We start from the raw sequence: 14,347 nt of genomic DNA, 5'->3' as shown, positions 1-14,347 counted from the left end.
CTGCAGCCTTGTTTCGGGGGGGAGGAGGGTGGCTTCCAGGAGCCAGTAAGGTAGAGGGTGGTGTAGGGAAGCATATAGAGCTCAGGGCTAGGGGTCCCACCCTCTCAGGTTCAGAAAGCCCATTCCTCTGACTCTAGGCTGGACGACCAGAGGCCTCTGCTCAGAAATACAAGGACTTCTAAATGGTTAGAAATTTCACAGCTATGGCATGTTTGGGAAAATACTATGTCCCCCTCTGGGAGATTTCCAGTGTACATTTTCAGAGCAAAGGAACCCAATTCCCTCCACTTGATAAAGAAAATTCTATAGTTTTGCAAGGATTCAGTCTCGTTTTTCGCGCACCAGAAAAATGTCTTTCCTGGGGCAGTGATTTTCAACCTGGGGCTGAGACCTATTAGTGAGCAGACCATGAAAGCAATTTAGCAGGTGGAACAGAATAAAATAAAAACGGAAAACATCAGAATGCTTTGCGTGTAGTAGTGTACACATTCATTTGCGGTACTTTGTTTTAAGTATATGTGTATGTATGTACTTACTGGGTTATTATCCAAAATATATTAGTGTGATTCATGATCAAAGAAGTTTGAAGAATTGTGTGCTAGAAGAGAGACCCCCTGCTTTTGCATGGGAACACAGGAACAAGGCCTGGCAAAGGGCTTACTTAGCACCAAGCACCAGGAAGCGGAAGCCTCTCACCTTGGATTTCTCCCAGTTGCCCAAACTCAGGGTTTGACCTGTAGCCCCACTTCTTAGAGTGAGGACTTCTGGAGGGCAGGGTCTTTGTCACCCTGTAAAAGGCTGATGCAGACACAGAGATCAGGACAATGTAGACCACTGACCTGCCTTGGGGGCAGTGTGTCGCCGATGGGGACAGGGACGAACTGGTGGCTGGTGGAGGTGAAGTGCACGTACTTTTGCTCCTGCTTCACTGTCACACCTATGAAATTTAGCTGGAAAGACAAAACCCATGAGTAGCATCCTTCCCTGGGAGAAACGGAAGCACCCAGCAGAAAGATGTGGACCCTAGCTCCCCGGGGGGCACAGTTCCCTGCTCCTCTCTCAGGCGTCCAGGACAGGACGAGGTCTGGGGTCTCACCAGGATCTCCCGGCCATGGGACACTTTGAAGAGCACTGGGAGGCGATCGGTGCCCACGAACACGTGGCTGGAAGGGAAGAGACGAGTATGGGCTGAGTTATGGAGCCCCGGTACCAGCAGGAGAGCAAAGCCCCTGGGAGCATGTGGAAACCTCTGAGGTGGGATGGGGCAAGAGGGACATGAAACCTCCCCGTCAAGTGGGTGGACGGGGTCCTCCCCCCGCGGCGGGCACTTAGGGTACTCTGGAGTCACAGAGTGCAAGGCCAAGCTCCTCCAGGAGCACAGGGAAAGGGAGGGGTGGGGGCAGGGTCTCCAGGACGGGAAGTGTAGGACAGGCAGTGGGAGGAGTACCTGTATTTGAGTTCCACCACCTGCTCTTGCCCAGGACTCAGGCTCCCAGCCTTGGGACTGATGGAGAATACGCAGTTGTCCTGCACACGCATTTGGTGAAGCTCGGTGGCGTCAAACTCTGCTTGCTGTGCCCACAGCTCCAGGTCAATCTGCTGGTCACTTGGAAAGAGGAAGGCCCTGGAAGAAGGGTGCAAGCCTCTTAGAACAGAGAGGCAGGAGCTCTGAGCTGCAAGCAGGGTGGATGCTCCCCCAATTTGGCAAGCTGCCCCATGCATGGCTGAGCAAACACGGCTATGGTGGATTCTCACTTCATAATGGCCCCCAAACCCAAACCCGGGAACGGCAGCAGGTCCCTGGTGACAAAGTGGAAAGTGGAGATTGGGGCTTCCATTGTGGGGGACAGGGGTTGAGGGGGACTGTGTTATGTGGGTAACGTTGAGCTAGCTAGCCACTAACCCCGGGGGGGGGGGAGTTTGTGTGACAAAGCTCTTAGGAAGGGCCATTTGAAGCACCTAAAAATGCCAGCAACACCAACCAGGCACCCCCCCCCCCCGAGAGGGAGGGTGTCTAGGTCAGCGGGAGCATAGGGCAGAGAAGAGATGCCCCAGCAGGGCTGGCGTTCTTGAATCTGGAGCAAGTCTGGGCATAGAATTAATGCCCCCCCAAATGTCTCACGTTGTAGGAAAGTAGATACTGCACTCTAGCTGGTTGACAAAACAAGTGGTGAAAGGGTCCCCGGGTTACGATCTGAAAAGGAGGACCCCTTCACTTGCAGACATGGCACAGAACTGGCCTCACACTGGGCAGACAGCATGAACGGGGAGCAGCCAAAGGGGAAATGCTCAACAAAGAGTCGAGGAAATCGCAAATCACGACTCCCTTGAATCAGTCTTAAATAGTTTCACATCAGCAACGTGATAAACAGTTCCACTCGATACTGGTAAGTTTAAAGAGAATGGACACCTTCAAACAGGTAGAGAGAGAAAGTACGGCTACCACGTTTTGTTGTAGGAATTTTGACAGCGTCTACTAGAATAAAAACAGCATGAGCCCTTTGACTCAGACATTCTCTCCTGGGGAAGTACCCTGCGTGTGCACGTGCTCACGCTCACACACACACAGATGTTTATTACAACTTTCTTTGTAGTGGCAAAAAAAGAAAACCAGTACAGGATGAGTTTAATAACTTAAGGGCCATTCATATTATGGAATATTATGCCAAGTATTACAAAGAAAGAGTTAAGGGGCGCCGGGGTGGCTCAGTGGGTTAAGCATCGGTGAAGCATCTGCCTTGGACTCAGATCTTGATCTCAGGGTCCTGGGATCAAGCCCCTTATCACATCCCATCATTGCATGGGGCTCCCTGCTCAGCAGGGAGTCTGCTTCTCCCTCTGCCCCTCCCCCTGCCCCTGCTCATATTCTCTCCTTCGCGCACGCTCTCTCTCAAATGAACAAATAAAAAATCTTTAAAAAAAGAGTCAAGAGTTTTATGCGTTGATCTGTATTGATCTGAAGGGAACGTTACTGGCACAATGCTAAGTGAAAATGTTAATGATCTAATGCTGAGCAGAAAGCAGTATGTACAGCATTGTGCCATTACTGTAAAAAAAGAATTCAAGGGAAACAGAATAACCCCTGGGCTGTGTTTGCATGTGTGTGTTGTAAGTGCTGAGGATGGAAACTCCCTTCAAACCCTCCAACATCCCAGCAGAGTGGACATGTGGCAGGACCTGCTTCCATCACCTTTGTGTCTTTTGACTGGTGAATAAACTGCTTTTGTTATTTTATCCAGGAGATACTGATCAGCAGCAAAACTGGAGATCCTGCTACTTTGGGGTTATCTGGATAGTTTCGACACCTCTGTTTCCCTCGCTGCCCTCACCCAGTCCCCGTCCAAAAAATCCCAACCTGCTTTTCCCTGCCAGTCCTCTGGTGTGGGCCCCCTCACCTGCTCCCCTGCTTCAGGCTGCTGGTCCATTTCTCTCCCTGCACCCTGCACCCTGCACCCCAGACCAGAGTGGCAGGTCTTGAAGGCAGATCATGTCTTTGTCCCCCGGCCCCGCTTACATCGCCCTCAGGAAGAAGTCCAAACTCTTAGGAGAAGGATGCCAAGGTCCCGATGTTGTGGCCCTTGTCCACCTCTCAAGTCACATCCAGCACCCCTTCCTCCCTATCAATGCTCCAGCCAGGGTGAGCCCTTTTCTCTTACCTGTGTACATACCAGGACCTCTGTCTGGAAGGTTTTTTTTTTTTTTTAATTAATTAATTTATTTGTTAGAGAGAGAGCACAAGCAGGGGGAGCGGCATGAAGAGGGAGAAGCAGGCTCCCCACTAAGCAGGGAGCCTGATGCGGGACTTGATCCCAGGACCCTGGGGTCATGACCTGAGCCGAAGGCAGATGCTTAACCGACTGAGCCACCCAGGCACCCCTGTCTGGAAGGTTCTTTGCAGCCTCTCTGTGTCTTCTCCCTAAGCTGCAGGTCTAGCTCAGTTGTAGTTTTCTTCAGCACACATCACCCTGCCCCAGACCCCTGCGGCACCCGGAGGGCCAGGCTTGGACCTGTCGGCACCTTGATTCCTAAAAGCCCCCAGTAAACATTTAGCCGAGACTTAATGAGTGCACGAGGGACCAGGAGATGTTAACCAGTGTATCTGATGTCAGTAAGGCCCTCCGCCTCCCTGGGCCGGGAGTAGAAGCATGGGAGGAGAAGACCCAGAGGGAGCGGGGCAGGCAGCTCTAGGCTCCTATTTCCTCTGATGCTCCCCCTCCCACTTGGGGTTCTCATTCTGTCCTGCCTGCTGCTGCCTCCAGGCCAAGTCCACAGTCCCCATTTCTTACTGGTCTTGGCAGGAATAAAACCTTCAGTCTGTTCTTTATGAGCTCAGCAGAGACCAGCTAGAATTTTCAAAAATAGCCTTCTAAGAAATTGAAAGGAAACACAAAAACACACAAAACCTAGGAGAGTCAAGCCTTCCAAGGAAGGTTCGCTGTGCTTGGACTCCTGGAAGAAGCACGGACTGCCTTCCTGAACCTCAGATGATCTCCTGATGGATGGGCTCAGCTCAGCGGGCACCGTGCCTGGGTTTCCTCCCACCTCGGTTTCCAGCCACCTGGACTCTCTCCACAGAGAGTGTGAGCTGGGCTTGCTCCTACACAAACACACTTGCATGCATAATCCACCAAAATACCCTGCTCCATGCCAGCACGGACTAACGCCGCTTTTCCTGTAGCGCCTGGCTTCTGGCCATTCCAGTAGCCCCAGTGAATGGCGGGTCTGGAGCTCAGGCGGGCCCCGGGCCTTCCCCACCAGGCCAGCAGCGCTGCCTGCCAAACTTCCTCAAGTCATCAGGGCCAGGAGCCCTCAGCTACTCGTAGTCCTGGCCCTTCTCAGACAGGAGCCACGTAAGGAGCCATGTAAGGAACCAGCCTCCCCAGTTGCCTCCACCCCAGCCAGGGGCAGGACAATCCAGAGAGTAAGGGCGGCCATTGCACCCCTGATGGTGCAGCCCCCACCCCAGCTTTGCCCCCCCACACCCCAAGACTCTGCTCAGGCAGGAAGGTTCCTGAGATCACAAAAGCACCCCTCCTCCCCCTCCCGCCGCACCTATTTTCCCAGGCCGGGCCCCTGGCTCTCTCTCCCAAGCCTTACCCAGATGGGTGCACTTGTTTCTCACCTCCGTTTAGGCAAGAAAAGTTAGAAGTCATCAAAAGGAAATTTACTAGGAAGTCCAGACACGTGGCAGAGGCAGGGAGGAAGAACAAGAAAAGGCCCTGGCATGGAAACAGGATGTTTACCGGGCACAAGTTCGGGCCCCGACGGGAGGAAAGTCAAGCACAGGAAGGTCCACGCTTGGCAGGCTCAGGGCTCCAGGCCTGGGCCCCCGTGCCTGGAGAGGCGCAGCCTGCCCCGCGGCCGGCCTCAAGCCTTCCCGTGGCCCACGTGGCTTCGCTCAGCCACATCTTCCTCCCCGACACTGGCTCCGTGGCAGGCTGGCCCTGTCCTTCCCCACCAGAGATCTTAACTCGCCCGCATGCAGGCCTGGCCTCCCCAGACTGAAGCTCTGTCGGGGGCACCCCACGGCCTAGCACAGTGCCTGGTACACGGGAGCACTCTGAAGACTTCTTGCTGACTAACCTTGACCGATCTGGCTTTGAACTTGGCTCTGCCTGCTAACGGCTGAGTGGCCTTAACTGAGTCCTTAGCCTCCATCTGCAAAAGAGTCAGCAGAGGAGGATTTTTCTCCCCAGGGTTGGTGTGAGGCTTGGAGGAGAAAAGGCTCATAAATCAGTGCCTGGCACGCAGCAGGTGTCCAAAAGGATACTTCTCACTCATTAAGCTCTTAGGATGACCGTGCTGGTCTCCACCAGTCTCCCCCACTCTTGAGCCTGTGGACATGCCTCTGGCAGTGACAGGTTTGGAGAGCTGAAGGGTGATCCCCAATCCCACACTGGCCTCCCCACCCCATCAGTGAGGGGATCCACTTCTCACAGACCCCACAGCCAGGTCCACCCCAAGCCAGAGACGGCCTCCTGCACCTGTCTCCTGGCCCCTCAGCAGCCCCCTCCAAGCCCGCCGTACCAGTCCAGGGCCACCACTCCGCTGTTCTTCAGGGCCAAGAGCACCACTGAGGGTAGGACCTCTATTGGTGCTGCCCCAAAATTGAAGTCAAGCTTCAGAGGGGTGAAGACGGTGAGGATCTGGCTCGTGCTGTGTGGAGCAGAGAAACAGACCCAGAGATGGATGGGGACAGTACGGGGCCCTCCCAGGGGTGCCTGGCTGGCTGGCTGGGCAATCATCTTCCTGCAGGTGGGAATTGGGAGAACCTGGGACTCAGGGGCAGGGGCCAGACCTTCAGCCAATCCCTGACTTCTCTAGGCCCCTCCAGGGATGGGCAAGAATTTGGTGGGGGGAGATGGGGAGCCACTCCATGGACAGGTCCTGGTGCTGGGGGGGTGTGGGCAGAAACCTCCAAGAATACCCCCAGATAGGCCCTGCCCCTTCCCCGGGGCCCTCCTCACCTGTGCCGGGTGGGCACCTTGTAGGTGAGCTCCCAGGGCGTGGGGTCACGCTCCAAGTAAGTGTTGAGCCTGTCCAGGGAAAAGAGGCGCCACAGGTGTTTCCGGGTGATGCCCTTGGCGCTGCCCATGGAGCAGACATCCAGGATGGAGAGTAAGGGGTACACAGCCGTCAGGAAGACGCGACACAGCTCCTGCCTCTTCCCAGCCTCGTCACCTAGGACGGGGTGTGGAAGAGAGGAGTGGCCTCACCTCCCAGCTGCCCTGGGGCGCGGCATGCAGGCTGAGGGGGTAGGACCCCTGGCCACCTGCCCAGGACCCTTGTCAGGAGCAGCAGATGTTTCCCAGGCTCTGGGATGTTTCCAGCAACAGCCAAGCCTCATCTGGTACTTTCTACGTGTCAGGTATTGTCTGAAACGCTCCGCATGCATCCCTGTGTTAACTGTGCACCGTTACTTGTTTTCAAACTGACTCTCACTAACGGCTTACTGAGATAGAATTTATATACCATAAAATTAACGCTTTTAACCCATATAATTCGGATTTGTCGTATATTCAGAGCTGTGCAACCATCACCACTATCTAATTTAGAGCATTTTCGTCATCCCAAAAAGAAGCCCGGCACCAAACAGTTGTCACTCCCCATTGCCCTCCCCCCACCCCCCAGCAACCACTGATCTACTTTCTTTATCTATAGATTTGCCTGTTCTGGATATTTCACATAAATGGAATCATACAATATGTGGCTTTTGGCGACTGGCTTTTTTCACTTGGCATAATGTTTTCAAGATTCATTCATGGGGTAACGCGTATCAGTGCTTCTTTTTTTTTTTGCACACCTGCGCACACGTACACAGACATCTACACACCAGTCCCCCAGAGCACACCCCTAGCATGCTAGCGCTCACCCTGCTAGCCCTCTGTGGACCCTCAGCACCCTCCCACCCCAAGTCCTGCTCACACAGTCCTCCCCCTTTCCTCCCTGGCCCTGACTCTGCCAGATGGCCCAGGTACCTCTGTGGGAGAGGAGAGAGTAGCTGATCTTCCAGCAGTACTGGGACCGCTGGTGGGGACAAGCAGTCAAGCAGACGGTGTCCTGGGACCGGGGTGGCATGCTCCCCTCTGTGCGGTCCAGCTGCAAGGCTGCTCAGGGATGACCCGCGTGGGGCCGAGGGCAGAAGAGGTACTCAGTGCAGGCCAGAGAGTCCCGGCCTCTCCTCCTGCTCCTTTCCAGATACCCTTCCCTTGGGCCAGCAGAGCACTGGCCAGAGAGCAGGCCCAGAGCCAGGAAACAGGGAGCAGAGTCCCTCTTCCCAGACCAGACAGAGAAAACCAGTCTTTGGGTCATTGGCACCTGCTAATGGGAGGCAGATGCCAGCAATAGTCCCATTTTATAGATGAGGCAGCTGAGGCTCAAAGAGTCACCCACCCCATGCCACACGTGTAAAAGGTGGAAGCACCAAGTGTTAAGCCCTGCTCTATCTGCCCCCAAACCTTGATCTGGTTAACCATTGTCCCTCACTGCCTGCTTCCCCGGCCCTGGCTCCAGTCCCAGCCCAGGCCCAGGTCCGAGTACCGAGCGGGCTGTCGTCCACGACCTCAGGGCTGCACTGCTCCAGGAACAGGCGATAATAAAGAGTGCAGTTGCCATCGTTCAGAAGCATCAGCAACCTGGACTGCTTGCTATTCACCAGCACGTTCCCAAAATCCAGCTCCTTTTCCTTCGCCTGAGGGCCAGAGTCAGCCAGCCACAGCCCTGGCTTTCCCACCCCTGGCCTCAGACAATCTCCAAGGCAGGGCAGGTCCAGAGGCCCAGAAGGCTCCCATCCCCTGCCCCCTTGGAGCCAGGCACCCTGGGGCCTTCCCTCCCACATGTGCCCTGGCCCCCAGCTCCCCAGCCCCACCTGCCACGGTTCTCCTACTCACGGAGAGGCTGCTGGTGATGCCCACACCCACCAGCCGGAGCATGTAGTGGGTGGTGGCGGGGGGCTTGGTGTCTGGGGGCAGACCGGCTTCCCAGACCCACATCCCCACTCGGAACAGGTACTTGGTCTCCTCCAGAGGGCTGAAGGTCCACGTCAGCGTCTGGGGCCACAGAGATCATCCCTTCGTGGGGCTCTCCAGAACCCCCTACCCAGACTCCTGGCCACTGGAGGTCCCACTGCTGGAGATCAAGCTATGGTACCCCTTTCTGAGTGTTTGCCCTGTGCCGGGCACTTTCTATACATCCCTCAGCCCTTCCATCCTTTATCCCCACGAGGTAAGCAGTATTATTTAGTACCTCGTTCTCCAAGACAGAGAAGTGGGGTAACTTGCCCAAGGTCACATGGCTGGCGACGGGCTTGGTGGGAGCTGGAGTGTAAACTCCTGAAACCAAATCCATAGCCTATGTGGTCTCTTGCCTCCCTGACTACTACCTGGGTTCTTCCAGACACCATGTGTTGGTGGTTCTTGGCCCAAGTTTGGCCAACTAGTCTATAAGGCCTTAAACCAGGGAATGGGGCTCTGCTAGATTGGGCCCCAGCTGGTGCCCCCCCTCCAGACTGCTGCTGGGACCTCGAGGATGCCCCTTCCTCATGCCTTAATGATACCCACCCATTTGGCCCCCAATCCAACTGCTCCAAACCACCTCCCAGCGATCTCGCAGCATTGGGGACATGGATGGAGAGCAGACTTGCCCCTTGAAACTGGTTCAAGTGCCAGCCCCACCTCCTCATTTGTAATCTTCGTAAATGGCTTTTTCTTCTCTAAGTTTTGATTCTTCTTTGTAAAAAGGGCGTTTTATGACAATGGTAGCCATCCCACCCACTTCTAAGGCCGGGGAGGTGATTACAGATTAAATGGGAGGGGGCACACTGTAAACCTGACCCCTGAGAGGCATGAGTAAGAGATGATGGTGAAAGTGAAGAGGACCTTGGCTCTCCTTGGAGACGGCCCACCCCAGCTCACGTAGACGTCCCTGAGTGCGTGCCTTGGCTGGGGGGCGGGGAGGAGGCAGATGGGAGCATGGGCCCCCAGCCGTGGGGTGGGGCACTCACAAGGCTCTCACTGGGCTGGATAAGTCCCCGAGCAGGCTGGACGGCCAGCATCTTTCGGTGCGACTGGGAAATCCTCCATTCAAACTCCAGGGGCAGACGCGAGGGGTTGCGGAAGGTGAAGAGGCTGGTGGAGGAGCAGCCCACCCAGGTGGGCTTGAAGAACACGTGCTTACAGGTGTCCAGCTTCAGCTGCAAAGCCTCCTCCCGGCTCTGCATGCTTACCTCCTAGGGCCGGAGGAAGGAGGGCAGTGCCCTGATGTGACCCCGCTGCCCTGGCTCCCCCAAATGTCCAAAAAGCCTGGGCACGGGCAGCTTCTGTGAAGACAGAGTAGGTAGTGACCGACCCAGGAGATGGTTCTTGAAAAGAACTCAGGGACTGAGAGAGGCAGTACAGACCATTTCATGGGCCAGATATGGGCCCACCACCCTGGCCCCTTTCCCTGGCCCAGCCCCAAACGCCCCTCTGCAACCTGCAGATATGAGTCTTACATTGCCCCCACTCATTCCTTTGGGACCTCTGCACCCCTTTTCTTGTCCCAGACACCTTGAGGTGGACATGCTGGGCCGTGAGGGCGGGAAAGCTGTTCACAGATGTGGCCGAGGGGTCTCCTCCCTGCTATGGCACTTCCGGGGGAGGGAGGAGCAGCCCCTTGACTACTTTAGGGGAGCAAGAGAGTCCAAACCCAGAATTTGGCTTTGAGAAGGGAAGCCCCGGACTATGGCCCACTCCTCAGGACCCAGTCCCCTAGCCCTGCCTTTTACCTTGAGATACCGGGGGCAAAAATTGAACTGCAAGTAGAAAACATGCTGCTTCCAGGAGTTGCCCTTGGGGTAGGTACAGACGAGGAAGATCTGGTGGGCCCTGGGGGCCACGAGGCCAGAGCTGGGACGCAGGGAGATGTCTGAGCTGCTTTGGGGGGCCAAGTTGAAGGTCAACATCATGGAGCCTTTGTTGATCAACAGCAGGCTACGGTAGGAGGGTTCGCTGGGGGACACTGCAGGAAAGAGCTGGGGTGCACGACAAGAGGGACCCACGCTCAGATCTATGCGCTTCCCTCTCCCCTACCCCGCTGATCTGCACATGGGCACCATATCCCTCAATATTCCCTGGATGCCTAGGGGCTCAGGGAAGTCTATGTGGGTGGGCTTGCCTCCAAGGAGAGCCAAGGACCTCCACACATCCTCGTCACTACCCTGCAAGCAGGGAATAGAGGGACATAGGTTGGCCCCCAAAAATGCTTCTGTCCTCCAGAGACTTCCAGACAGGGAGATGGAGTGGCTATAGGAAGTGGGCCCAGGAAACGCAGGCATCTGAGACCCCCCAACCCCTGAAAAGTTAAGTAGGTCTTTCATTTTAGGGTGCCCTCAAATCATCCTTTGGAGAATTCACTTTCAGAGATCCTGGTCCAGAAGCTCTGGGATAAGCAGCCCCTTCTAGATGATTCTCTTACAGATGGCTGAGGGGAACCCCCCTCCGAGAAAGGGAAAGCCCCAGAAATCCCAGCTTCCAAACATTCCTAAAGCATGTAGGGTATGGCCAGCTGCAGGCTAAGAGCTAGGCCGGCCATATCACACAAGGCCTGAGATCGCTGACCAGGGCGCCCATCCAGCTGGGGCAGATGTGCCCGTGCCGTGTGTGAGGCGGTGGGGGGCAACACAGGCCCAGAACTGGCTGGACAGCAGTAAAGGCCACAAACTGCTGGGATGAACCGGTCAAAAGAAAGGGACGGGGGTCAGGGAGGGGAACCTCGTGCAGTCAGGGAGGGACTTGAGCTGAATCTCGGGGGTGAAGTCGGTTGGGGATTGGGGAGCAGAAGTGTAGCTGGTGAGGGGGCAGGATCACCCCCAGCACAGGGCCCCAGAGTGGCGCCTTTCCAGCAATATGAAGCGTGAGGGCAGTGGAGACGGATGGGAAGGATGACAAAAGTAAGGGAGGCTGGGAGAGGTATAGAAGGAGAAGCCAGGACTGGAACTTGGCCGACTGGCTCTGGAGTTGATGCTTTTAAACCTTCGGTATCTGGCTGCTCGGGTCAGACAGGGCCTCCAAGGGCTCCTCAGAGAGCCCTGGGAATTATGACTCAGGAAGCCGAGGGACCAGCTTTGTGACCCACAGCTGCCTGGGCAATCTCCAAGGCCAGGGGCTCATGGTGGGTGGTCGGATCCCTAGCAGGTGTTCGGCAAACAAGGCACAGACAAATGAAGGAGCTAGAGAATCTTCAACCTCAGTGCAAGAGGCCCAGGATGTATTTCAGATCGAGCAAGGAGGGGTCAGGGGTCCAAGCCCCAGACTGGCCCACAAGAGAGCCCTCCATGACCAGAGCCCCAGGTGGGGAGGTTGGGATGGCCTGGGAGGGTGCTGGGATGTATCTGAGGCCAGCAGAGTGTGGACCGAGGCAGAAGCCAAGCTCCCCTTTCCCACCTCCCACTGCTACTGGGGCCACGCTCACCTTGGGGGCGTGCAAGGAATACTGAGGGATGTGGCGCTCCAGGGCAGCGTGATAGCTGTGGCCTCGTGCCCGGAGGGTCAGGCACCAGGAGGGACACACGGTACAGTCCTCCTCGATGTTATTGTAGCTCCGCAGGACCTGCACGGGGGCCGGACCCATGGACAAGCTGAGAGTCCTGTGTCCGACTCTGCGGGGCCCCCCAGCCTGCCCCCCTGCGCTACAGGAGTCCCACACTGGGCACAGAGGGAGGAGAGGGGCTCCCTGGGAGGACAGTGCAGAGACAGCCGTCAAAACCGCTCTGACCACAGCGCGCCAGGGCCGCGCTGGGCACTCCGCAAATATGCTCTGTAATAACCACAACAGCACCAGGACAGGGCCGGGGCTGGGATGCACGGACAGCATTCATCCTGCAGGAATGTGCCTAGAGAAGCGACGGCCAGTAGAAACAGAACGCGAGCCACAAATGCAAGCCGCAAAGGTAGTTTTACATGTCCTAGCAGCCACATTAACAGGGGGAAACATGAGAAATTCATTTCAGCGATACGTCTTATTTACCCCAATAGATCCAAAATCTTACCATTTCAACCTATAATCAATATATAAGTGATGCGTGATATACCTTACATTCTTTTTGCGCCTAAGTCTTTGAAAGCCGGTGGGTCTCATACGATGTATCTCAATTTGGACTCGCCACATTGCAGGTGTTCGGTGGCCCCATGTGGCTGGTGGTTGTCATATCAGATAGTGCCGGGCCAGAGCCAGTAGCCCAACAATCTGGAGGGCTCAGCCTTGGCACGGCCAGGTGTCCACAGCCTTATTCCTACAAGCCTCCACAACCCCCCACTGCCAAGATATTAGAACAGAGGCAATTAAAGTCTCAGCTTTGGAAAGCCTTCTCAAAAGTTCAGATACGACCCCAAGTTTTTAGATGAGAAGACCAGGGCTCAGGGACATTAAGGGACTTGCTCAGGGTCACACAGCCGGTAAGGGATGCTTATCTCTCAGCCCCAGCACCCTGGCCGCTGGGAAAGAACAGCAGCGTAGGCAGAGCTGACAAGGAAGGGAAAAGGCAGGACCAGAGATGAGGGAGCGACCAGCGTCTGTGACCAAGAGGCTGGGCTGAGCACGGCCAAGGGAGATTGTACTAGAAGCCCCTCCCCCCCCACACCTAATTATCCAGCCCCCCTGACTTGGTCCCCCAGGCTCTGGTTCCAGCCCATGGCTCTTTTGGATGGACCACTTCCTACTTCAAGGACTAGAGAGAAGCCAGGAGCCCCAGGGAGTGACTCCTTGTGTGCCGAATTTTCCCAAAGGGCTTGACCCCAGCTGAGTTCTCCCTCTGGAGGGAGTGGGAGGCCACATATGCGTGAGATGTAATCAGATGGGGCAAGAATCCCCTTGGCCAAGGCAGCCTATGAGTCTGGGAGAAGACAAACCAGTAAGGACCACCGTGTGGCCAAGGAAGAGCTTGGCACATTGAGGATGGATCCCACAGCAGCCCCCACCACTCCCTCCAACCCCGCCCTGCCATTCAAGCTCCAGGGCAGAGAGGCAGCCCTCCCCCAGTCTCTACTGCCCCCACGCACCTTATAAAAAGCGAAGGCCTCGAGCTCCACGGCGTACAGGCAGTTGGGGTAAGGTGGATGGAAGTGCAGGCGCATGGCCATGGACTTGAGTGGAGGCACGTCACAGGTGTCTGGGGTCACCCAGAAGGGGCAGTCAGACCTCTGCGTCCAGACCACCGTGATCGTGCCCTTGGTGTGGTTCATCAAGCACAGGGGGACAGGGTTGGGGTTCTCGGGCCCAGGGCAGGCACCAAAATCCACGTCAGTGGGCTCTATGCTGACAGGTGGGGGGAAGATGGCTAGGTCGCTGGTACCATCGAAGAAGTACTCAGTCATGGGGGGAATGAGAGGATACTTCAGGGCTGACGCGTCCGCCAGGTCCTGTGTGGGGAAAGACAGGTGAGCGGGGGCCAAATGCCATTCCTCCTGCCATTGCCCCTCATTTGAATGCCCCTTTCATCCCCAACTACTAATGCTGCCCACAGGACTCTGGGGGAACACGACTTGGCAAGAATTTCTAGAGAAGGGGGCATGAACCTGGGGAAGGGAGCCTGTCTATAGGGGGCCCAAAACAGTCCATCAAACCTCAGTGGGAATCCTGAGGGCCCCATTCTCATCTTGCTCCAGCTTCTTCTCCCGCAGCAAGATGCCCAGGATGTCAGGAGGGTAGAACGTAAGGCCCCGGGCCAGGTGTGTGCGGTACCAAGCGAGGTGCTGAGGCCTCAGGATGGCTGGCTTGGTGCTGTCCGAGTGGCAAGTCCCAATCAGGTCCAGGAACAGCGGGTCCTATGACATTTGTCTGTATAAGGCAGGATTTCAGCCTCCGCCGAAAA

At 56.0% G+C, this 14,347-nt stretch overlaps 1 protein-coding gene across 1 annotated transcript in view; it reads right to left on the bottom strand.

Annotated features, from left to right (window-relative positions):
* Positions 1–14,347, bottom strand: part of CFAP65 (cilia and flagella associated protein 65) — a 33,685-nt gene that overhangs the window by 8,444 nt on the left and 10,894 nt on the right. Inside the window, 13 exon segments of the mRNA XM_032413387.1 lie at positions 840–950; positions 1,097–1,163; positions 1,448–1,624; positions 6,028–6,156; positions 6,468–6,681; positions 7,479–7,607; positions 8,041–8,191; positions 8,391–8,549; positions 9,503–9,727; positions 10,265–10,510; positions 11,950–12,087; positions 13,536–13,895; positions 14,100–14,300. Coding sequence (XP_032269278.1) covers positions 840–950; positions 1,097–1,163; positions 1,448–1,624; positions 6,028–6,156; positions 6,468–6,681; positions 7,479–7,607; positions 8,041–8,191; positions 8,391–8,549; positions 9,503–9,727; positions 10,265–10,510; positions 11,950–12,087; positions 13,536–13,895; positions 14,100–14,300 — 2,307 coding nt within the window.

The sequence above is a fragment of the Phoca vitulina genome, unplaced genomic scaffold, assembly GCF_004348235.1.
Source record: "Phoca vitulina isolate PV1807 unplaced genomic scaffold, GSC_HSeal_1.0 scaffold1, whole genome shotgun sequence".
Lineage (NCBI taxonomy): Eukaryota > Metazoa > Chordata > Mammalia > Carnivora > Phocidae > Phoca > Phoca vitulina.
This window is presented reverse-complemented; position numbering and strand designations above follow the sequence as displayed.